Genomic DNA, 25847 nt, shown 5'->3' on the forward strand with positions numbered 1-25847 from the left:
ATTTTATAACTTTATTTACATAGTTCTTGGGTTTGTTTTGGCATGTGTATTCCTAGGTATGTTATGTACTGTCTAGAGTTATTTCAAATTGGGTATTTTTTTACTATCTCTTCTTACAGAGTATTATTTGTGCTGTATAGGAATGCTGATGATTTAGATGGACTTACTTTACACCCAAGTATTTTGCTAAAATTAATTCTTTCAACTAACTTTTTAGTTGTCTTCTGGGTTTTTCAAGAATATCATATTGTCTGCATAAAGACATAGTTTTATCACCTCACTACCTATAAAAAAAGGTACCCTAAAAATTGTCTGCTTACCTGACCCTGGCTCATTTACTGTGGCAGGTGATTGATCACTCGATGCAGCCTCTGAAGGTGAGATGCAACAAAGTGTGGGTCGATTCTCTGCTGCTCGTGCTAATTTTGGCCTAACAATTAACCCCAAGAAAATACAGGTTGCACCTGGGATAAAATGCAACCTCCTCAGTTTGGCACTTAAAACTCTTTACCTTCTATCTCAAGCCTATCCTGAATATTTTCTCATTAATTCCTTTCCCTCAGTATGATCAAGTCAGTTTGGATTCCTGGCTACTCTTTTGAATATGGCATTCCATCTCCTTTCATAGCCTTTGTACATCTATCCCCACTACCTAGAACAAACTCTTCCCTCTTAGAATCCCTGGCTTCTTTCAAGGCCCAAGTCAATTGCCACTCATTAAAGGAAGCCCTTTGAATTTCCTTTGTTGGTACCACTCTCCAACTCCTAAATTGTCCCATATTGATTACTCTTTTATTTGATTTCTCCCATGAGAACGTTAGCATCTTGAGGGTAGGCATGGTTTTCATTACTAACCTTGTCTCCTACCTCTTAGCATAGTGCCTTTTTCAGAAAACTTTTTCAGAAGCGGACACATTCTGGAAGTAGACTGCTAAATCCAAGAAAACTTAAAAGGTACCTGCTACCTGTATATTTGCCCTGTTCATTTTTGTCTGAGTATAGAGTTATGTTTATTATTTATTGACTCTTACAGAGCCCTAGCCCTTTTGGAAAGGTTCCTAGGGTCCTGACTCAACAAAGAACTGGAAGTTTAAATCTAGGTCCTCCTTGGCCTTATTCCTGGCAAAGGTAATGGGAATAATGTCCACCAGAAAAATGCATCTTGAAATCAAGGTCTCCACTTCTAAGTGCGTCTATTTTTGTCAAAGAATTGTTACTATTCAAAAGTAGCTCCAGCATACAGTCAACTGCTTCACTGTCTTATGCAATAAGAAGTAAAACTGTCACTGGCTTTCAAGTAAAAATCAGACTAGTTAAGGAAACCACCAGAAGTCTAGAGGAAACAGAAGAACTTAGAAGCTCAGTGAACATAGACATGGAGGAATCAAGATTTAATGTCACTTCGGAAGTATTAAAGAAGGAAGGTGGGCACTGGCTTTGGGCCACATTTGTGTTTATTGTTATGTGTATCCTAGGATGTGACCAATTGAAGGTCCTGGGGAGCAGGGCCCAAGTGTCAACATTCCATTTATATGAGCAGCAAGGTGGTTCTAAACTGATGTGGCCAAAAGATCAGGTGGGTGCATTGTAGTGGATATGTGCATGGCTGTATGATCCTTTGATGATTCTTAGGCACCATTTTGTGACCTGGGGTCCATCTTGTCACTCTGATGTGTGACACGGTGAAAACTTACTAGCCAAGTTGCTAAACCCCTTCCTCACTTCTTGGCCTTCCTTGATTGTGTATCCTGACCATTTTTTACTCTATTTCTTAGCATAAGTCCACCATTGTTTAGATGGGCAAGTTCAGAACATGGGGTGGGGCTTCAGTTTCCTTGCCCTGGGTGATGGGCTCCACAACCACGCAGATAGGCAGGGGGACATGCTTCAAGATTTTTGTAAAAATCATACTCAAATCCCTAGGCAGTATCACTGACAATTTTTGCCATCACAGTTGTCTTTCATCATTGGCTTGATACTTTCTGTACTTCAATGATGGGAAATTCTCCTCCTATCGTGTCCTTTAGATCCATGAGCCCCTGACAAGGTCTTGTACCCTTGGGTAGAGTACCTGAACTACCCTGAAAGTTACTCCCATCTCACACAAGGCAAGGCTTGTCTTTACCACCAGTAAAAAAACTTTCCTGCTAGAAAGTCTAAAGCATTCTCTCAAACAAAAAAAAAAACTGTTGAGAAAGAAAGTTGTAGAACAGAAAAAGGAGGCAAGAGTTGCTAATAAACTTGTCCCTGTAACTAAAGACTTCTAGATGTTCTCAAAAAGAGAATGTCTTCAGGATAAGGAAAAGGACTTAAATCCATATGTCAACCAGGAAACAACTTTGCGAAAGAAGCAGCCAGAGTTGTTGAATTGAGGGCATGAAAACTGGGGTGATTTAGAGGAATTTGGTAGTGTCTCTTGTAGGCTACCTGCATGCATGTATTCAACTGATATATCTATGCACTCTGTCTACTAAAATAATTGACAAGTTCTCATTAACTCAGTATAGTTTCTGCCTCCTGACTCTTAAGACCCATATATCTATTTAACAATCCATCTATCTAAAACAATGAATGGGGAGCCAAGATGGTGGAGTAAAAGCAGTGACTTGCTTGACCTCTCCCCCAAACCCCTCCAAATACCTGGAAAACTCACTCTAAAGAAATTCTAAAGCAGCAGAACCCACAAAAAGACAGAACAAAACAAATTTCCAGCACAAGACAACATGGATAACTGATCAGAAAGGTCTATTGCTTCGGGCTAGGAGAGGAACACAGTTCTGCATGGATATGTAGGCAAAACAGTCCTCATTGAAACTAGAACAGGCCTCAGAGCAATGAATCAGGGACAGCTGTGGTGGTTTCCAGATTTCTCAACCCATGAAGTCCAAAGAGAACTTTGAAGGGCAGTAGGAAAATCTGTGACTTAGGTGAGAAAGAAACTTGGTCCCAGCCCCAGTCCCCAAGGGCCCTGGGATGGTGGCTACTTCCTGAGCTTCCAGGCCACAGACTGAGGAGGAATCAAGTGGCTGATCAGAGGGGAATTGCAGGGATCTCTTTGCTGGTGCTGCAGCAGGATTCTCTTGCTTTTCCCATACTTGGATCTGGGTCACAGTTCAGGGAGGCACTCCTTGGGTGAGGAGCACTGCTGCCATGGTGGAACTTGTGGCAGTGGAGAAGGTATCCTCCTCACAGGTCCAAGGCAGAAAAGAGTGCTTGTGGTAACTCAGAGACCAGAGCACAGGCCAGAAAGGGAGTAAACACCTCTTCCTTGACTGTACCACCTTGGAAGAACTGAAAATTTACAGGTCCCTTGAAATATCTCTGAAAACAGCTACACAAAACCCCTAAAGCTTGGGACAGTACATTCGCTACACTGAAAGCAGACCCCTACCTTCACAAAGAGTTTATAACTCAAGTAATTGGCTGAGATCATGAAAAAACTGCAAAAAAAAGTTAGGCCATAGAATCTTGGTGACAAAGAAGATCAAAACATACACTCAGAAGAAAACAAAGCCAAAGTTCCTATATCCAAAGCCTCCAAGAAAAATATGAATTGGATCGAGGCCATGGAAGAGCTCAAAAAGGATTTTGAGAAACAAGTATGAGAAATAGAGGAAAAACTGGGAAGAGAAATGAGAATGATGCAAGAAAATCATGAAAAACAAGTCAACAGCTTGCTGAAGGAGAAGACCCAAAAAAATACTGAAGAAAATAACACCTTAAAAAATAGCCTAGCCCAAATGGCAAAAGAGGCCCAAAAAGCTAATGAGGAGAAGAACGACTTAAAAAGCAGAATTGATCAAATGGAAAAAGAAATCCAAAAGCTCAGTGAAGAAATTACTTCCTTAAAAATTGGAATGGAACAATTGGAATCTAGTGACTTTATGAGAAATCAAGACATTGTAAAATAAAACCAAAACAATGAGAAAAATAGAAGATAATATGAAATATCTCATTTGAAAAACAACTGACCTAGAAAATAGATCCAGGAGAGAGAATTTAAAAACTATTGGACTTCATGAAAGCTATGATCAAATAAAAGAGCCTAGACATCATCTTTTAAGAAATTATCGAGGAAAACTGCCTTGATATTTTAGAATCAGAGGGCAAAATAGAAAATGAAAGAACCAACTCATCACCTCCTGAAAGAGATCCCCCCCAAAAAACCTCCTGGGAATATTGTAGCCAAATCCCAGAGTTCCCAGGTCAAGGAGAAAATATTGTAAGCAGCCAGAAAGAAACAATTCAAGTATTGTGGAAACACAATCAGGATAACACAAGATTTAGCAGCTTCTACATTAAGGGACCAGAGGGCTTGGAATATAATATTCCAGAGGTCAAAGGAGATAGGATTACAACCAAGAATCACCTACCCAGCAAAACTGAGTGTAGTCCTTCAGGGCAAAAATAGACATTCAGTGAAATAGAGGACTTTCAAGCATTCTTGATGAAAAGACCAGAGCTGAATAGAAAATTAGACTTTCAAATACAAGACTCAAGAGAAATATGAAAAGGTAAACAGGAAAGAGAAATCATAAGGGACTTATCAAGGTTGAACTGTTTACATTCCTTCCTGGAAAGATGATATTTGTAGATCATGAGACCTTTGTCAGTATTAGGGTAGTTGGATGGAAAAAAAATACATGTATGTATATATAGATAAATAGATAGATAGAATGCACAGGGTCAGTTGAAGATGAAGGGGTGATAACTGGAGAGTAAAATTAAGGGGTAAGAGAGGATCATACTGGGAGAAGGGGAAAGGGAGAGGAAGAATGGGGTAAATTATCTCACATAAAATAGACAAGAAAAGGCTTTTATAGTGGAGGGAACATGGGGGAAGGTGAGAGGGAATGAGTGAATCTTATTTTCATGGGATTTGACTTAAGGAGGGAATAACATACCCACTCAATTTGGTATGGAAATCTATCTTACCCTATAGGAAAATAGTGGGGGAAGAGGACAAGAGAGCAGGGTGATGATAGAGTGGAGGGTAGACTGGGGGAGGGGGTAATCAGAAGGAAACACTTCTAAGTAGGAGGCACAGGGTCAAAAGAGAGAATAGAATAAATGGGGGTGTGGTGGGATAGGATTAAAGGATATATACTTTGTTTTTCACAATATGACTACTATGGAAGTGTTTTGCATGACTACACATATATCACCTGTATCTACTCCTTTGCCTTCTCAATAAGGGTGGGTAGGGAGGGAGGAAGGGAGAAAATTTGGAACCCAACATTTTAAAAACAGATGTTAAGAAATTGTTTCCAAATGCAACTGAGAAATAAGATATACAGGCAATGGGGTATAGAAAGCTATCCTGCCCTACAGGAAAATTGAAGGGGAAGGGGATAAGAAAAGGATGGGGGATAGATAGAGGGAGGGCAGATTAGGAGAAGAGGTATTCAGAATGCACACCAACTTGGGGTAGGGAGAGGGATGAGATGGGGAGAAAATTTGGAACTCAAAATCTTGTGGAAGTGAATGTTCAAAACTAAAAATAAAATATCTTGATAAAAAATTTTAAAAATACAAAAAATAAAAATAAAATAAAACAATGAATGTGTATATGTGTATGACTTTGTGTCTGTATGTGCGTGGTTATGATATCACATTTGTCTCCTCATGTTTTGAGTTGAAGCAGCCTTTTTAGGCTTAATATAGAAAATAACAGAGAAATCAATCACCTCAGACATGGCAGAGACCAATTGGAGAATGTCAAACACTCACTACAGGTGATTTATGTGGGGACATATAACATCATTGATGTTATTGGAATGAAACCATTGCTATGGATTATGATGTCCCAGGTCAAATCTGAAAGTCTTTTATCCTTTTATCCCTGAAATGTTTAGTCTGTTACTAATGTGACAAGGCCCTCCCATGGGCTGTGGGGGCTGTCTTCAACATGGAGCATGAGGGGTCATGGTGTGATTCGAAGGGAGGAAGAGGAAACATCTCCAGGCTCTTCTCCCCTTACTCTTTTCCAAGGGAGAATTTGTTTATGTACATATGTATATTGCCTGTGAAACCTGGAGAGTAATACCAGCACCACGCCAGGAAACTGAATCGCTTCCATTTGAATTGTCTTAGGAAGATTCTGAAGATCACCGGGCAGGATAAGATACCAGACACTGAGGTCCTTTCTCAAACTCAACTGCCAAGCACTCAAGCTCTGCTTCAGAGAGTGCAACCCCAATGGCCTGGCCATGTTGTTCAAATGCCAAATGTATGCTTGCCTAAAAGGCCATTTATGGAGAACTCACACAGGACAAGTACTCCCATGGAGGTCAGAAGAAGTGATACAAGGACACTCCCAAGGTCTCTCTGAAGAATTTTGGAATTGATTGTGTGACATGGTTGATGCTGGCACAGAACTGTCTAGCATGACATACCCCAATCAAAGAGGATGCTGTGCTGTATGAGCAAAGCAGAATTGAAGTAGCTCTAAAGGAAGGTGAGATGTTGAAATATAAAGAATCCACCCCAAATGTTTCCATGAACTATTTATGCCCGACCCGTGGTAGAGCATTCCACGCTTATCTTGGTCAGATCAACAACAATTGGGCACACCATAACTTGGCTCTACCATAGTAAAGTAAGTTTGGTCCTCTTAAAGCATGAAGGACAGCAACCAACCAACAGAGTGCAGGAGCTCTCCCATTGGGAGCTACGCAACTCAACTCAGCCCAGAGAGAGGGTCCTGGATCTCATCCAAGCAGAAACTGCCCAGAGTCTCTAGAGTAACAAGCCGGGCCCAGAAACACAATGGAGACTGCCAGCTCCTCTCAAGTCTTCCCAGTCATTTCATTCAGCAACCTGAGGTGGAGTTGGCCTCTTCCATCTTCTCTCTGTGCCAAAGCTGGAAGTGAGAAGTACCCTGGGCAACTGCAGGGCTGGAAGGAACTCAGAGAAAACTGGAAGACTCTAATCTTGAAGAGCTGGGTGACCCCAGGCACATCACTTCCCCTTTGTCTCCCTCAGTTTCCTCAACTGTAAAATGGAGGTAATAATAGCACCCTCCTCCCAGTATTGTTGTGAGGATCAAATGAGATCATATCTGTGAAGAGCTTAGCCCAGTGCCTGGTACACAGTAAGTGCTTCATACTTGCTTGTTCCCTTCCCCCTCCCCACACCAGCCTTCCATCCAGACAAAATGGCAGAGTTGAGAGTACTTTACAACTCCTTAACTGGAACTATATTGGGGGGGAAGGGCAGACAGAGCAAAGGTCATGCATGTACCAGCCAGGGGGTTTACAGGGGTCTTCAGAGGACATGAGCGGAGAGAAGGGAGTGATGGGAAGCTTGACTGAAATTTTCCAGCAATAGTGTGTGGTACCTCAGAGATGTTTCATTTGCAGGGAAAATATTTTTAATGCATTAAGTAAAATCATGGTAGTAGAAAGGAAAACAATAGTGTTGAAACAGTTTTTTAAACAGCTCCAAAAACCAAATTCATAGAGCCCAGATTAACAATCCTGGTACTCCATATTGCTGGGATGCCTAGTACAAAAAGAAGGAAGAGGGCAGCGCACCTACCAGAGTCAGCACAAGGGCTGACTGGGTTGTGTCTGAAGAAAAGCCTTCTCTTGCCATGGTGATCCCAACTGTCTTCCTCCATGCTGGCCAGAGGCCTCAGGGCCATCGGCAGCACCATGTCGGTGGCCATGAGTCCAGCCCACTCCAGGCTGTGCTCCTGGCCCCTGTATTTCCTCTACTGTGCATGCTACAAGAACCTCTTCACCCTGGAGGTTGATGCACCGCTGGACTCCTCAAGCTGGAAGGACTCTGTGCCCTAGTTGCCTCTTCCTCTGATTGGCTGGCTGCTCCCAGAAGCTCCATTTGAAGGGAGAAGCCCATGCCAGTGATGTCCCGACAATGGAAATCAAGGACATCCTGAGGACCCAGCTTCCCCTCCATGTCTCCAACAATGCGTGACATTCTTCCGTCTACAAAGACTCTTCTCACAGTTCTGACCTGCATGCAGGCATACATCAGCACTCTCTCCACCAGTTAGTCACAAGCAAAAAAACAAAAACAAAACATTGTGGTTTTTAGTTCTGCTCCATCACTAAGTTAACTAGCGATCAGGGTCCCCTGAGGATTGCCCACTCTGCCACCAATCAATGTCTTGTTTGACAAGATAGGTGTAGGTGATGGGGTTGGGATCTGGGCTCCAGAAAGGAAAAACCCTGGACTTTCCCACATGGCCAAATCTCTGGTGTTCACCTAAGGCTGTAATCCCATCAACTGGCCTTTCGTTGTGGCTACACCCAATCTCTCCTCCACTGTCTTAGCTCCCTATGGCCCCTGGCCATTTCCCACCCTTAATCCTAGCTAGGCTCCATTCTCGCTTGGCCCTGTGGTCCAGGTCCCTGGAATCCTATTACTTCATAGACTACTTGACCACTCCTAGATCCCTCCCACAGTCTTTCTGTATATAAGGTCCATCTTGTCTCTATTGAGATGCTTAGATTCCTAAAATCTAGCCACTGCTTAGATTCTTATAATCTAGCCACTGCTTACCCATGTTTAGACTCCTTCAGAGTCTGTCCAATATGACAACGTTCTAATAAACCTTGTTTTTGGCTGCAAGTAGGCTTGGGTCGAATTCTTTTGGGCATGACCCGCGTGTCATAATTTTGGGATTCCAGGACCCCTAATCTCTAGACCGCATCATAGGGAGTGTCCATATGTCTTCAGACTAGGATGCACATCATGAGGTATCCAGGATGCTGATGATGAGGTAGGGAGTTGGTATAACTAGTCCCCTGGGTACCAAATATCTTCATAAACCAGTTCAAACTAAGGATTCCTATCAGACCACCCCCAACCATAGCACACCACTCTCAGCCTTGGGCTATCTAGACAGAAGAATTTGTCTCCACCCAGGCCTGAGCAGATGAAATCAATTCAGGCTTGGGGTGGGGTTTGACCAGGATAAGATTCATTGCAATCTCCTTATCAGTAATGTGCTTCTGAGGAACTTTGACTGAAGGAGGCTGGGGCTGGGTGAGGGTTAGAGGAAGCTCTGAGTCTCCAAGATAATGATTCATTTTTCAAAGTACATACTAGGTGCTTCCTAAATATGGATGGATTGGTTAATACTGTGACCCCTCCCTCCTGGGGATTCATGGTTGGGATCAAGAAGTTCTTTTCTGCAGGTGCTGAGAACCCAGATGGCTGGGGGAGGAGCTGGGCTGGTCCTGACTGGAGGAGTCTTTGGGCCAGAGCTTCTGAGGCTCAGAAAGCAGAAGGCCAGGGAGGGGAGCTGAGCCACAGCAGCCCAAGAAGGCCAAGGCAGAATCCCAGCAGCTCTGGAGTGATGGTGAGTCTGCTTATTGTCCTATTTGCCAGCTCTGTGCCTCTCACAGCTGGTGCCTAATGCTTGTGTGTGTGGCACTTCCAGAGCTACCTTACAAGGCTGAGGCCAGGGGGAAAGAGCAAAAACCTTCTCCAGGGAGGAGTGGAAGCCTAGACAGAGGATGCAGGGGCAATGGAAGGGTTCCCTTAGGACAATGCTTCAGGAACCTGAACTCTTGGTGGGACCCTGAGCCTTACTGTAATCATCTGTAAAATGGGAGTGAGGCCCCTGGTACCCAATTCCCAGGGCTGGTTTGAGGAACCTAGGATATGGGGTCTGGGAAAATGGTAAAACAAAGAAGCAAACCAGCACTTATTAAGCACCTACAGGATGCCAGGCACTTTCCAAAGATTATCTCTCTGGAGCCACAACAACCCTGGGAGGCCCATTTGATAACTGAGGAAACTGAGTCATACAGAGACAAACGACTGGCCCAGGACCACAGAGCTAGGAAGTGTCTCAGGCAGGTTTGGAACTCTGGACTTCCTGACTCCACGCTCAGCCTCTGCGCCTCTATGGACTTACAGAAAGCCCCACAAACGTGTCAGCTGCTCATGTGATGATTTCCTAGCAACAGAAGGTGAGTGGCAGATGAAAGGCTCTTCCAATGCAGGGCTCTCAATCTGGGGTCTGCCATCCTCCCCCATTCACATTATGCCCCTTCCTCCAGGGTGGTTAATTGTCAGAGTCTCCACGAACTTTCATGAGTAGGGTAGAAATTACATCTTCACTTTCACTACACTCACTACCTTTCTGGGATCCTTCCCTTCTCATCATTACCTTTATCTGCTCTTTCCTGCCCAGGGCCCTGCCCTCAGCTGATACTTAGTCCTTGCGGATAGAATTTCCAAAAGAACTTTGTGCAAAGTGAAGGCAGGGAATCCATTGTCCTCTCCCTCCCCCAGCCCCAGAGTCTATGGATAAATTTCAGAGACTCTGTGAACTTGGATGGATGGAGGGGTGTGTATGACATTTAGACAGAGATTGGGCTCTCTGCCTTAATTCACTTTCATAGCTTTCTAGTTAACCCCTGGCCTTGACGTGGGACAACATCCAGTCCACTGGAAACACAACAGCAGGTTATCACAGAGATAGTGTGACTAAACTTCCCAGGAGTCCACTGAGTGTGTACCTCTGCCAATCACCAATCAGTGCTGCTGAGACAGGAGAGAAACGCTGCTGTTTATTTTATTAGGCTCAGAGCACAGGCTGCACTGAACACTTCCAGTCAGTCAGGGAGCCCTGAGCATGGTTTTCAGCAACCTTACATGGAATAGGCATTCCTAAGCAGGGTGGGCACAAGGCAATCTTGTAGAGAGTGAAGGGGAAGGCAAGGATTTCCACACCAGGAAGCAGACAGAAGGAGGGAAGATGAGGATGTCTGCATCACAGAAGGTCAGGGGACTAGCTGGTCAAAACGGGAGCCCTAGTTTTCTGTCTCCAGCTGGATTTTTGCAAACTTCCCCAGGACGTGTGACCCACACGCTTCAAGAATAGTCTCAGAAGTTTAAGATAGAGTCTGAGGGAGAGTTTTTCTTAGCACAGTGAAGTCAAGAAGCCTGACCCAGAAATGTTCTTGCCACAACAGTATCTATGGATAGGCAGGCATTGGGAGGGGAAGTTGAAGAAAGGGCTTGAGGTTTTCTTGGGAGTTTCCTCCTCCTGGGTCATGTGCTCTGAGATACCTGTAGAGTCAATGACTGTCTTTGCTACCTCCTTTCAGTGCCACAGCTTGGTTTTCTCCAGTCCAGACCCTCTCACTCTCTCTTCCTCATTCTCTGTCTCTGTGTCTCTCTCAGCTTCATTTCCTTCATTTCTGTGAGTGACCCAATGACTTTGATTGATTCAAGGAGATGGTACAGGCCCTATGTACTCTCAGTTACACTGAAGTGGGTAGAGTAGGCAGGAGAGGTCCAGCCCTACATGCAGACCAAGAGAGTCATGTGGAATAGGACAGAGAGAGCTGGCTCTGGAGCCAGGGAAATTTGGGGTCAAGTCCATCTTCTCACCCGTTCTGGCTATGGGATCTTGGGCAAGGTACTTTATCTCTCAGTGGTGTAGACCCCAAGATGCAGAGAGGTTGCTTCCCTGCTCTGGGAGATGAATTCCTTGGCAGGAGATTCCTGCTGGAAGTGGCCCTGCAGAGCCTGGTCCTGTGGTTGCACATGTGATTGCACACAAGGTCCCAATCTTATTAGACCCTTTTTCTAAACACCACACATTGCTGTCTTCCTGCATGATTCCTCCTCCCCGTCTCTGATCACCTTGCCCAGGAATCAGTCTCCCTCCACCCTCTTTAGGTGATTGTTCCCCTCCTTTGTCCCCTGCCCAAAATCACCCCATAGTGCAAGGCCATTTAGGACAGGGCTCACTGCCATGTGCCTCCTCTCTCAGGGCACCATTTTCCATTTCCTTTCCTCATGCTCAGGATACCACTTTCCTTTCTCCCACTTCAGGAAAATGGGGACACTTATACTTTTATTTCTCTTTCAGACTTGCACTTAAGGATCATGGAGTCCAAAGGGCCAAGAGAAGATTCATCCCTGGAGGGGATGGTCATAGAAGAAGTGGGAATGGAGGATCTTTGCTACTCTAATTTGGGAGATGCCAGAGAACATGAGAGCCAGAGTCAGATGCAGGACGAAAACCAGCAGAGATATTTGAGGGAAATGACTAATCTTCAAATGATCCCTACTGCAAAAAAGCCTCTGAAATGCACTGAATGTGGGAAAGACTTTAGTTACCCCTCACATCTCACTATACACCAGAGAGTTCACACTGGAGAGAAACCTTTCCCATGCAATGACTGTGGGAAATCCTTCAATCACAAATCAAGCCTCAGAGCACACCTGAGGATTCATACTGGAGAGAAACCCTTTGAATGTAAGGAATATGGAAAAGCCTTCAGCCAGAGGTCACATTTGACCTTACATCAAAGCATTCATACTGGAGAGATGCCATTTCAATGTGATATATGTGAGAAAGTCTTCTGTAAGTCCACATGCCTTATTTATCATCAAATGATTCATACTGGAGGTATACCTTACATATGTAATGAATGTGGGAAAGCATTCATTTACAGTTCAGATCTTCTCAAACACCAGAGGATTCACACTGGAGAGAAACCTTATATATGTAATGAATGTGGAAGAGCCTTTAATCAGAGCTCAAGCCTTGTAAAACACCAGAGGATTCACAGTGGAGAGAAGCCTTAGACATGTCATGAAGGTAGACAAGCCTTCAGACAAAGCTCAAAGATGCCTGCACATCAGAGTGTTCACAGTGACAAATTTTCTGAAGGTAATTAATGTGGACAAGCCTTCAATCACAACTCAGCCCTTACTGCTCATTAGAGGTTTCATAACAGCAAAACAGAATGCATAAAGATAAATATGGGGAAGACTTCACTCAGAGCTCAAACATTGGTCTCCACCAAAGTCAATGGAAAGAATGATTACAAAACAATTAGAAGAGAAAGGTGCCAAATTTAAAAAAAAAAACAATATGGCCCCCAAAGGAGGTGAAGGAAGAGGCCCATCCTTGGCAGAGGAGGAGGCCCAAATGTGGGCAAGGTTGCTTATGTTTTCAGATTCTTTCCTATGTATTGATTGGTCTTGACTTTTCTCTTCTTCTTTTTTGTTTTTTTAATATTCAGTGCTTTATGGCATAGCCCTTGGGAGGTAGCAGGGATACAAAGGAAACTTAGACAGTTTTCTAAATGTTTTCCATGACTAGACATGTTTATAATGGGTTTTGTTTTTCTTGCCTTCTTAATGGATTTAGGGGAAAGAGAGAGAGGGGGAAGGAGAGAATTTGGAACTGAAAATAAAATATAACTGACTTCAGAGTCAAAAGCAAAACAAAAAAATAAAGATGTGGTAAACATGAGAACCTTCTGTAACAACTCAAACTTTGCTCAATATCAGATGGTTTATACTAGAGTGAAGACACAGAAAAATAAAAAAAAAGTCAGAAATTCCTTATACTAACTTTACTAAACACCAAAGAAATTGTGTTGAGGAAAAAAAGCAAAACCTAGCTTTATCTTTGCAGCCTACCTATGTTTCTTGGCATTTAAAAAAATGTTTCCTGTCAGGAACATAGTGAATCACATTTCTATGTTCTTAGACCCTTGCTGTAATTCTTTGGATTTAATGAAAGGATACAGACAATTTATTCAGTTTATTAAATAATAAATTTGATTTGTCTTCTGACATTTTAAAAATTATTGTCCCTTCCTCCTGTATTGAATGGAGTCTCTTAATCTTTACATTTCAATTATTCAACAAATTTATAAAAGAAATTCTTGTTCCTTATGCCTTCTTATTAATAAATATCTCATGGGGGGGCAGAGCCAAGATGTCGGAGGGAAAGCAGTGACTTGTTTGAGCTCTCCCCCAAACCCCTCCAAATACCTGTAAAAAATAGCTCTAAACAAATTCTAAAGCAGCAGAACCCAAAAAAAGACAGAGTGAAACAAATCTCCAGCAAAAGACAGTCTGGATGGTTGATCAGAAAGGTACATCGTGCTGGGCTGGGAGAGGAGTGCAGTTCAGAGTGGGCAGGCACATCGCAACAACCCTGGAGCAGGCCTCAGAGGGCTGAATCACCAGCGGCTGTGGCGATTTCCAGACTTCTCAACCCACCAACCCCAAAGACAACTTAGAAGGTCAGTGGGAAAAGTCTGTTACTGCGGTGAGAGAGGAGCTAGGTCTCAGCTGCAAGTCTCGAGCGCAGCCCAGGGTCACGGCTGTTTCCTGAGCTTCAGGCCCACAGACTGAGGGGAAATCGAGTGGCTGATCAGAGGGGGATTGCAGGGATCTCTTTGTCAGTGCTGAGGCAGGAATCTCTTGCTTTGCCCATGCTTGGATTTGGGTTACAGTTCTGAGGGGTGGTCCTGGGACGAGGAGGAGTGCTGGCATGGTGAAGCTTGTTGTGGCTGTGGAGATGAAACACCTTGCCCCTTATCATAGCACCTTGGAAGAACTGAAAATTTTCAGGTCCCTAGAAGTATCTCTGAAAACAGCTGTACAAACCCCCGAAGCTTGGGACAGTACATTCTCCACATTGGAAACAGACTTTTACCTTAACAAAGAATTTAAAACTCAAGTAATTGGCTGAGATCATGAAAAAACTGTGCAAAAAAAGTCAGACCATAGAATCTTGGTGACAAAGAAGATCAAGACATACACTCAGAAGAAGACAGCAAAGTGAAAGCTCCTACATCCAAAGCCTCCAAGAAAAATATGAATCAGTCCCAGGCCTTGGAAGAGCTCAAAAGGAATTTTGAGAAGCAAGTAAGAGAAGTAGAGGAAAAACTTAGAGTGATGCAAGAAAATCATGAAAAACAAGTCAACAGCTTGCTAAAGGAGACCCAAAAAAATACTGAAGAAAATAACACCTTAAAAAATAGCCTAACCCAAATGGCAAAAGAGGTCCAAAAAGCCAATGAGGACAAGAATTCCCTAAAATGCAAAATTAGCCAAATGGAAAAGGAAGTCCAAAAGATTACTGAAGAAAATACTTCCTTAAATATACAATAGAGCAATTGGAAGCTAGTGACTTTATGAGAAATTAAGACATTGTAAAACAAATCCAAAAGAATGAAAAATTAGAAAACAATGTGAAATATCTCATTGGAAAAACAACTGACCTGGAAAATAGATCCAGGAGAGAGAATTTAAAAATTATTGGACTATCTGAAAGCCATGATCAAAAAAAAGAGCCAAGACATCATCTTTCAAGAAATGATCAAGGAAAACTGCCCTGATATTTTAGAACCAGAGGGCAAAATAGAAATGGAAAGAATCCACTCACCACCTCCTGGAAGAGATCCCCAAAGGAAAACTTCTAGGAATATTGCAGCCAAATTCCAGAGTTCCCAGGTCGAGGAGAAAATATTACAAGCAGCCAGAAAGAAACAATTCAAGTATTGTGGAAACACAATCAGGATAACACAAGATTTAGCAGCTTCTACATTAAGGGAACACAGGGCATGGAATATAATATTCCAGAGGGCAAAGGAGATAGGATTACAACCAAGAATCACCTACCTAGCAAAACTAAGTATAATCCTTCAGGTGGAAAAATGGTCATTCAGTGAAATAGAGGACTCTTAAACATTCTTGATGAATAGATCAGAACTGAATAGAAAATTCGACTTTTAAATACAAGACTCAAGTGGAACATGAAGACAGTCATCAGAGTCCAGTGGCAAAACAAAATCAAGACCACTGGAGATAGCTCAGGATGCAGTGGATAACCTTGGTGTCTTTGATATCTAACCAAGCTCTAAGAGCCCTGCAGTGCCTGCTTCAGCTGCCTTCATGGATGTTAGAACAAATTGTTTTTGTCCACCTATTCCACTGGGGGAAACCTTCACATGCTTGGGGTAGACAGTGCCCCTTCCCAACTCACTGACATGTTTGAGACCCCTAAGTTACCCTCAACCCTGTTTAGCTGGTCTGCCCACATGGTTTACTGGGGTGTGGCCACTGTTCATATCACAGCTTCTTAGAGCCAAAGGTGAGAGCTGGATGCATCAGATGTGTCCAAAGGAAGAAAGCATCCCTAAAAAGAGCTCAGCAGCCCTCACACCAGAGGTATTAGTCTTCCCTGAACATCCTACACCCCTCATATTGCTATAGGCAGCATTTCTAGCATGATGTAAAATAATAGTGTTAATAAAGAACATTTAAGAACCTTGTTCTTTTTGGAATGATATTTACCATTACATAAGATGCTGGCTGTGGGTTTTCGATAAATATTATTTACCATGTTAAGAAATGCTCATTTTATGCTTATGTTTTTAAATGATAATAGTTTTAAAAACCAGAAAAGGGTATTGAAGTTTATCCAAAGCTTTATCTATGTTGATTGATGTAATCATGTGAATTTTAGTTTTTGGTATTAATAAAATCTATATGTTTAGAGTTTTCTTTAAAAAAAAAAATATCTCATGCTTGCAAACATGGGCTCTGCAATGACTATACTATGCGTTAGAACTTCCCTTCTTTACAGGTCAGCAGGGCCAGACAATTAGAAGGGTTTCTGAGGCTCAGAGCTGCTTGATATGCCAGTGATCCTCCGGGAATGAACTCTGGCTGAATTTGGAGATGCCTGTAGCTGCCAGAAACCACAGACTCAGCCTTGACCCGCTCAAGGGCAGCCTTGAGCAAAGCTGCAGACCTGAGACCTGGCTTGGGACTTTCTAAACATCCTGCGCATCCCATTGTCTGTGCTTGAGCCTTGGACTTTCTGAGTCCTCGTGCTCATCTCAATACGCCAAGAAGTCAGTGTCCCTGTTCCTGGAATTGTTATAAAAGACCTTGTCAGCCTTCACTCAGTATCCTTGGTCATTGAGAGAGGCCACTGACCCAGTTTATTGGTTACTACTAGCCTAATAAATTGATCATGCCCTGCAGAGACCCAGCCAATAATTCAGAGCAGTCAATCTGTCAAACATTTATTAAGCATCTCTTATATGGTGGGCAGTCTGCTTAAGCACTGAGAATAGGAATACTAATAAAAACAAAGACAGTCTCTATCCTCAAGGACTCCCTAATGGTTGAAGACATCACACAAAAATGGAGAGAGAAGGATGGCATGAGGGGAGGAGGGGAGAAGCTGGTGCTGATCCCCTTCCTTAGAGGCCCTGGAGCCCATGGCCCTGCCCATAAGCAGAGAGCACTTGGTCTTGCAGTATAAGATTTCCCAATGGGTTTCCTGGGGAAGAAAGGCATGGTGGAGATCCCAGAGAAGTCCAAAGGCAGCAGAGGTAGGGGCATATGCCACGACCCAATTTCTATTTTCTTATTAGAGGTCTAAGGGAGGCTTTTAATCACCTGCTGAGCTAGAACTAAGGCTACCAACTCAAGGCTCCATCAGAGGCAACCGTCCTCCCTGACATGCTGGCTAGCCACGGATGGAGGGGACATCTCTGACTCCTGAGGGCTGGGGGGTGCGACCTCCCCAGAAAGCTTGTGTCAGAGATGGGGCTGCTTCCTCTTGCTGGCTCCTGCTTTTGTTTGGTCCTGGGCCTTGGGAGGTCTTGGGAGGTCAGAAGAGCCACCAAGGGCCAGGAGACAAGCCCAGGGAAGGCTCAGCCCTGCAAGGGAGGGAGTCACTCATCCATCCATCCATCTATCCATCCCTCCATCCATCAGCTGTGCCACACCCGGAAGCAACCTCAATGCTGAAAAGGATTGCAGCCCCACCTTCAAGGTTATCCCAGTTCTCCCAGAAACCAAGGAGTGAGAGAGTGAGATTCAGTTAGTGTTGGGGTTTTTTTGGGTGACATGAGGGTGGTTTTACATTTTGGTTCCTGCTGTATTTTTTGAGTCAATATCCTTTTCTATAATCTAATTGTGAGTATCTAGGCTATATCACTGGGGGAGAAGATACTGGGGAGATAATTGTCACTGGAGAAATGATGCTGGAAGAATACGCATTGGAATGGGAGCCTGAGGGGCACTGATGGAGCAGTGGAATGCCCACACAAGCTGTGAGGAGGACTGGATTTCTACTGCCTAGTGCACCATTCCCCTGTCTAGGAGGGGATGCTGAGATTGGGCTCAGGCTGGGCACAAGGTCAGGAAGCCAGAAGTGCCCAGGTAGCCCAAACCTCCAGACCAGTGAACTCAGACTAGTACAAAGCACCGTGGAAAGGGCCCCAGAAGCTCATGTCTCCCCAGCCTGATGAGGATTGAGTCACTGGAGGTGCCATGTTAGGCCATGTGACTCCCAAGGAAGATACAGAGGGAATTGTCTCTTCACTTACCTAAATGTTTCTTTCAACATTCCTTTGTCTCTTGATCTGTCCTGGACCCTCTCAGCTTCTCTGTCACAATTGTGAAGATAGTTTGAATGGTCTTCCTCAATTTTATGAGCATTTATTCAGTCCATTGTGATTTGATGAATATCAGTGATTGTATTAGTGAATTAAGCGGAATAAGATTGTTTGGGTGAGTTATGTTAGTGAATGCTGTTAGGATAAGAGTTATGATTGGTGAACCCACCACGTACTGAGGATTATATTAATTATCAGCTAGATTCACACTGTGTCACTCAGGTCCATTCCAAGGATATAATTGCTGCTCCAGACCCCTACCCCCATTCCAAGTGTAGTACCTGAAATAAGGTGAAGCACTACCACCTAGTGACTTATGCTTCAAAGCCAAAACTTCCTGGGTCCCTAGCAAACCGCTGGCCCAAGAATAGAGTTTGATGGACTTAGAACAGCCCTGACGTTGTCAGGGTCTTATGACCTTTGGAAAGTCCCAGCTGAGAAGGCCTGCAGGTGACGCCCTTCATGAATACCTATAACTAATGACCTGGGAAAGGCCTGCAGATGAAGTGGTTGGGTGTTTCCATGCTCCTGAACTAAGCTCCCAGGGACTCTCCATGGCCTACAAAACCCCTCGGCCCCTTAACTTCAGGGTCCCTGACTGGGAGGTACTAGACTTAATTGATTAGGGACCACCAGACTCTCTAATAAATGGATTGATCGTGCTTGGAATTTTGTCTTGGTGACTTTGGTTACAGATTGTAATAAAAATCTGTGACAAAGAGGCACGAAGTTCCACGCACGGTCTTTTACAATAGCTTGACTATTATTCTGTCTGCCATGAATGTCTCCCTCACAAACTCTTCCCTCCAGCAGCTGCCCAAGGAGTTTGGGTGCCGGGAACCCTGAAATGCCAGAGCACAGGGTGAGTCTGCCTGGAAAGAATTCATCCTTTTACTGTAATGCCAATAGAAGCAGGCAAGATTCCTAGGGAATCTGATTTAATGGGGGCAAGAAAAGACAGTGGGAAGATCTGATAGGATTAAGGAGTGGTAAATAGCCTGGGGTGGCTAGGGGCAGACTACCACCAGTGGAAGGGCAGTTAAAGGATTATTGAGTATCTAGGTGGGTTGGGATGGGCCAGCTGCCTTGGGCAGAGGTACCAGTGATCTGGGCTATTGAATTGTACGGGAAAACTCAGGGTCCTGGTGCCATCACACCATCGACTCCCCATCACCTTCCAGATCCAACATAGAGTCCTCTCATTGGCACTCAATGCCCCTGCTAATCTGTCCCCCCTCCCCCAGCAGTTCAGTGACCTGGGACCCCTTATGGCTCTTCACAGAAGGCATTCCCTCCTCCTCGGCCCTGACCCATAAAGTGCCAACTCCACCTCCCTAACCCCAACGTCTTGCCACTGGGGCCTATCTCCAGTCAATGCACCGTTGCCTACTTATTGTCTCACCCATGAGACCGTGAGCCCCTTGAGGAGAGCATCTGTCTTTTACCTTTCTTGGTATCCTCAGCAATTAGCACAGTGCCTGGTAAACAGAAGGTGCTTAATAAATGTTTACTATTATTGAGAGATGCCAAGGATAATAGGGATAATAAAATTATAGGCAGGATTCCAGCCCACAGGATCCTTTGCTCCAGGCAAGCCTAGACTCAGAGCTGGAAGCGACTGCCCTTTGCCAGCCAGAGTGCCCCATGCAACATCTCCAGAGGAGGGTGACCCAGGCCTCATGAGAGGACCTCCCCCTAAGGCAGCCCGTGCCCCCTTTGGGTAGCTCTAAAACTCAGCAAGCTTTCCCTCTGTGGAGGGGAAATCTGACCCAGTCTACTTTCTCTAGCCAGGGCGCATTCCCATCAGCCACCACTCCTGCCCTGCGGGTCAATGGGAACAGAAAAGGGGAGAAGGCAGGAGAAGGGAGGGGTCCCTGCCGTTGTTAGGTCCTAAGTCCCCTAGGAGATAAAGCATATGCATCCTTCTAAAGGAGAGGCCTCCCTTCCCGGAGGGTATAAACTGGCTCTGAATTAGGGGAAATCACATCCCCTTGGGGGAGACCAGCCTGACTCTGGGGGTGGATTGGCCTGGGATAAAGGCTAAAGCTCCAAAGCCCCTGGCTCGGAGAAGGTACTGCCCAGGTGAGGACCTCAGAAGCAGCTGTTCTGTAATCCCTGATGTGGAGTCACCGGCGTTGAGTCCTTTCTGTTTCTGGTCCTAAATCCCTGCCTGGCTGGCTCTGCCCCACTCCCTCCCCCCCAGGCTCCCTCACTCCACTCTCACAGCCCCACAGATGTCCCATGTCCTGTCCACAGTCTCCCCAGAGAGAGCCCTGGGAGGAGGAAGCCGAAGGGTACTCCTGCCTTCACACCGAAAGTAGCCTTGCCGCCCTTGGGGGGATTCAGCAAAGCAACCCACTCCTGGTGAGGGCCACACCCATCCCCAGGTTTGAGGGGTCGGTTGGTCAAGAAACATGGATTTAGCCTCTGTGCTACGTGTGGGATCAGGGGCCACACGTGTGGACGTTTGTCTCCTACTTCGGAACAAACAGATGAGATATTGGGAATTGGAGGTGGAATTCTGACAAGGGGGAGGGAATCTGGAAAGGCTGCCTGGAGGAGGCAGCACCTAAGCTAGTCTTTACAAGGATATGGAGTCCTTGCCACCACTGCTTTGGGTAGCAGGTGCAAATAGATAAGAGATGACTTCACTGGGGAGAGGAGGAAGGGGGGGAGGAGGAGGGAGGGAGGAGGGAGTGATGAGGGAAGAGGGAGAGAGGAGGGAGAAGAGGAGGAGGAAAAGGGGGAGGGGAGGGAGCAGGGAGAAGAAGGGAGAGGGAGGAGGAGGGAGAGAAGATCTAGGAAGAGAAAACTGCCCAGCATGATCACTTAATATGAATGTTTTGCACAAATAAACTAACGCATTCAACTAGAAGTGAGACGACATCATAGGCAAACACAGCACCAACTCTGCCCCAGGTCTCACACCCAAGGTCCAGGAAGAGCCGATGCCAATGTCTGGGGAAGGCTGGGCAGGGAGACCCACAGTGGGACTAGAGCTGGTCCGGGATCCTGCCTTTGTGGATGCAGGGAGGGAGGCAAGGAAAGTGGACGGATTAAAGCCTCTCTTCTGGTCAGTACAGTGGCAGCTGGGCGGCCAAGTGGATGGAGCGCCTGGCCTGGAGTCAGAAGGACCTGAATTCAAGTCTGACCTCAGACACTTCCTAGCTATATGACCCTGGGCAAGTCACATAAACTTGTGCCTCAGTTTCCTCCCCTGTAAAATGAAATGGAGAAGGAAATGGTACAGCCCTTACCCTCTCTGATCTGGAGTTGGGCAGCACGGTCCATCATGAGTCCTCTGGAGTTGTGGCTAGTTATTACGCTTCTCAGAATTCCTGTCTCTCAAAGTTTTAGACCTTTACAAAATTGTTGCTATGATCAATCAGCAAACATTTAAGAGCCTAAAAGGCCAAAGACAGTCCCTGCCCTCAAGGAGCTAACCCTCTTATGAGGGAGACAACACATAGAGAAATGTATACCAAGCAGGCTATACCCAGGATAAATGGGAGATAATCAGGAGAGTGAAGACACTGGACTTAAGAGGCCTTGGGGGGAAGCGGGATTTGAGTTGGGACTTAAGGAAGCCAGGGAGGTTGGTGGTCAGAGCACAGGAGGGAGAGGGCTCGGCCCGAGGGACAAGACAGGGTCTTGTTCGGGGCGCAGCCAGAAGGCCTGAGTCAGTGGATCGGAGTACACGTTAAGGAAGGAGTACATGTTAAGGAAGGCGTAAGAAGACGACAAAGCTAGGGGTGGCCTAGGTTCCGAGGGGCTTTGAATGCCAGAGCATTCCATATTTGCTCCTGGAGGCCATGAGGCACTGCTGGAATTTAAGTGTGTGGGGGGGGGGAGGGGGGGGTGACAGGATCAGACCGGTATCTGGGAAAGCAGCTGGCTGAGGCACAGATCCCCCACTTCTTTGCTGGTTCCTCCTCCAGATGACACCCTGATCTCATCCACTCCCATGGATTTCATTACCATCTCCGTGCTGATGATTCTCCGACCGACTCGTCCAGCCCTAAACTCTACCGACCTCCAGTCTCCCAACTCCAGCTGCCTTTCAGATGTGTTGAACTGGGTGTCCAGCAGATGTCTTAAACTCAAAACGTCCCAAACTGAACTCATTGTCTCTTCCCCTAAACCTTCCCCATCTTACCTTCCCCATTACCAGTCCCTCAGGCTCCCAACCTCCTGGCCATCCTGCATCCCTCCATGCCTCTCACCCCCCACATCCAACACCGCTCCAAGGCCTGGCCATTTCACCTTCAAACAAATGATCTCCAAGGAGACATCTGTGGTGCGCCAAGCATAGTGCTGGCTTGTTGGCGTCCACTGTCCGCCTCTCCCTTCTCCAGCCTTTTCCATTGACCCGCCTCTGGCATTCAATCAGAACCAGAGAGTTGTGATGGTTGTTACTTTCAAATAAAATCTGAAGTCTGGAAGTGCTGTTCACCCTTCAGCCTTACCTCTTTTCAGCATTTGTTTTTCCAAATGAATTTTGTCATTATTTTTTCAAGTTCCATCAAGTATCCCCTTAAATCTTCCCTTCTACAGGAAACCATCCCTAACCCCTTCAATTCCAGTGCTTTCCTTCTGTTAATTATTTTCAGTTCATCCTACAGGCAGTTTGATTTGTATGGGTTTGCTTGCATCATGCTGTCTTCCCCATTCGACTGTAAGCTGCTTGAGGGCAGGGACTGTCTTTTGCCTTTTTTGTATCCTGGGTGCTTAGCACAGCGCCTGGCACATTAGCAGGCACTTATTACGATTGCTAAATGACTATTTTATGGAAAACCCACACAGGGCAAGCGCTGGCATGGAGGCCAGAAGAAGTGATCCAAGGACACTCTCAAGGTCTCTCAGAAGAATTTTGGACCTGGGTATACGGGCCGCACGCCGACCCTCTGCCAGTCATGCGCCAGTACCCACTTCTCTTAAAAGAAGTGCATTGCCAGAGTCTTACCCACTCCTGGGTCTTCGGTCCTCAGCCGGATCACCACACACAGACAAGCCATCGGGAGGCACCAACACCAGAGCTTTATTCAGAGGCCAACACAGCAAACCATCATAGCAAGCCCAAACAGCAAGGCCAGAGCAACAGGGCAGGAGCCAGGGGAGCGCGCACGTGTGTGATCTGACCACGCTTGTTCCTAAGTACCTACTTAGCCCCTCCTCCCCAGCCCGCTACTAGCCAATGATTGTAGGGTCAGATACCGGAAGGGGCTGTCTGCGTTTAGCACACCAAGGGGGGAGGGAGTGACGTAGGAGGCTAGGATTGCATACAGGAAGGAGGCATCTGGGATTGACGCATAGACAAGAGTACGTGACCTAGGAAGTCAGACTCAGGAGGGGACTGGGTCAGTGCTGCACAAAGGGACCCGGAGGTCAGGAAGGTCACAAGAGGCATCTGGGGATGACGTTGCATATAGGGAGGGGACTAAGCAGAGGGAACTCAGTCCTCTGCCATCCCACTCCCACGTGGCACCGCCCCTTGCCTCAGGAGCTCAGGCTCCGACTGACTATTTCCTTGTACCCAGCTTATGTCACAGAGCACTGCCCAATTGCCTCATGGCTTCTCCGTATCCAGCCCGTCCCAGTACACACGACTCTGCCTACCACAGTCCCTGCCTCGACTTCCAAAATACCCATATCTTACCTTACCCTTGCCACAGTACCCGACCTGGCAGCTGCCAACATCAGACAGTCCCTCACACCTGGGAGACTCCAGCACAGGACCACCCAGCATGGCGCTCTTTTTTGGGGGGGGGTGGCTTTTTTGTGACATGGTGTTTTTATGTGAGAGCTGGGCTCTGGTCCTGCATCGTCCCAAGCTTTTTGTGCTGGGGCTCTGGGTCTTACTGCTGGCTTTCAGCTGCCTGCTTTCTCTGGAGGGTAGGCTTCCCTTCTGGCTTGTACTGGGGGATGAGACCTCCCCTGGGTGTAGAGTTTAGCTGCCCACCTGCTTCAGGGGTAAGGCCTAGCTGCTGGGTTGCTATGGAAACAGGGTCTCTCTGCTGGACGGCCCTAGGTGAGGGGTCTCACTGTTGGTCAGCCTCAGGGTGGAGCTTCACTACTGGTCAGCAGTAGGGACTAGACCTCACTGGTGGCTTGTGCTGGGGGTGGGGCCTTGCTGGACGGCACAGACTACTGGCTTGCCTATTGGGTGGATGTGGCTGCTGCCCCCGCTGCTCCTAAACCTCGCCCCCCTGCCGGGCTGCTCAGCTGTCTCCCCGCTTCCAGACCAATTCTCAGGCAGTTTTCTAGTTGTTTGTGCTTCAAAGGGTCCCTCCCTCGCTGCCATCTTGGCCCTGGAAGTCCTGGTCTTTCACAACATGACTAACATGGAAATATGTTTGGCATGACTACACACAGACAACCTATGTCCAATTGTTTGCCTTGTGGGGAGGGGTGAGGGAATTTCAAACTCAAATTTAAAAAACTGAATGTTAAAAACGGTTTTTACATGCAATTGGAAAAAAAATATAAAAAAACCCAATTACCATCTCATTTGATTCTCACAACAACCCTTTGATGGAGGTGCTATAACAATCCCTATTTTACAGATGGAGAAACTGAGGCAGACATCAGTGAAGTGACTTGCCCAAGGTGACTTGGCTAACAAGTGCCCGAGGCTGAACTCCTGGCCCAGAGCTCTATCCACTGCACCACCCCGCCGCCTCTAAAAAAGAAACAAAACCCTCGTAGCACATTTGCATTCAAGGAAAAGAAATTTCCTCCTTGGCCTCGTCCAGAAAGCCCTCCATCCTCGCCCCTCTGCACACTCTGGAACCACGCGACGTCCCGGTTCGGTTCTCCCGGCTTTGGTCCATGGAAATCTCCCCAGCCTCCACGACGTCACCGAACAGAAGATGTTTAGCCAGCTCCGGGTAGTGGGTCCATTTGGGGACCTCCCAGTGTGGCCACTGGCTTCAGGCGCACACACATTCTAATGCTTTTCAGAGAAGTTGGACTACTTGGAGTGGCAAAGTCAGGAAGACCTGAGTTCAAATGCAGACTCGGACACGTTAGCTGGGCGACCCTAGCAAGTCACTTCGCCTCTGTCCGCCTCGATTTCCTCATCTGTAAAATGGGGATAGCACCTTCCTGGTCTCGAAGATCTCTAAGAGCCTCTGAGGGCTCTCCGTCCAGACAGGAGCCTTGGTCTCTCTGGATCCGTGCATTCCTAGACAAAGCCTCAGGCCTACTGTAGCCATGGAGACGCAAAGCTATCCTAGGCAGGCTGGATCTGATTGGCTAAGAGGCTACTCGGCCCCACCCTCGCATGCGCTCCACTCTAGACATGCGCGACAGATCAGGCTGTGAAGGATTCTGGAATTTGTAGTCCAGCGTGTTCTACACGCAGGCGCACTATCGTCCCTGAGGCTAGGCCGGGTGGTGGCTTCCGATTTTACGGGCCTTGTCTGAGTGGCGGTCTACCTGTGGCGGCTTCTTTCTCACGACCCAGAGAAGCGCTTTTCTACCCGGTAGGTGTGGACTTTAACATCCCAGGCCTTCTGGCCCCCGACCGACCTCTTAGCTTCCTGGGCTGGGCTCACGACTTGGGGAGAGGGGAAGGAGAGCAAAAGGGCGGGGCCAGGTGACGTCACCCTCTGCTGGGGCTTGGAGTGGGAGTGT

At 46.2% G+C, this 25847-nt stretch overlaps 1 protein-coding gene across 1 annotated transcript in view; it reads left to right on the plus strand.

Moving 5' to 3' along the window:
• LOC114040947 (zinc finger protein 850-like) overlaps nt 1–25847 on the plus strand; it is a 155544-nt gene that overhangs the window by 100622 nt on the left and 29075 nt on the right. The window contains exon 7 of the mRNA XM_027859182.1: nt 12098–12578. Within this exon, the coding sequence (XP_027714983.1) occupies nt 12098–12578 (481 nt within the window). The remainder of the gene's footprint in view (nt 1–12097; nt 12579–25847) is intronic.

Source organism: Vombatus ursinus, unplaced genomic scaffold (genome assembly GCF_900497805.2).
Source record: "Vombatus ursinus unplaced genomic scaffold, bare-nosed wombat genome assembly UNPS02014159.1, whole genome shotgun sequence".
NCBI classification, from domain to species: domain Eukaryota; kingdom Metazoa; phylum Chordata; class Mammalia; order Diprotodontia; family Vombatidae; genus Vombatus; species Vombatus ursinus.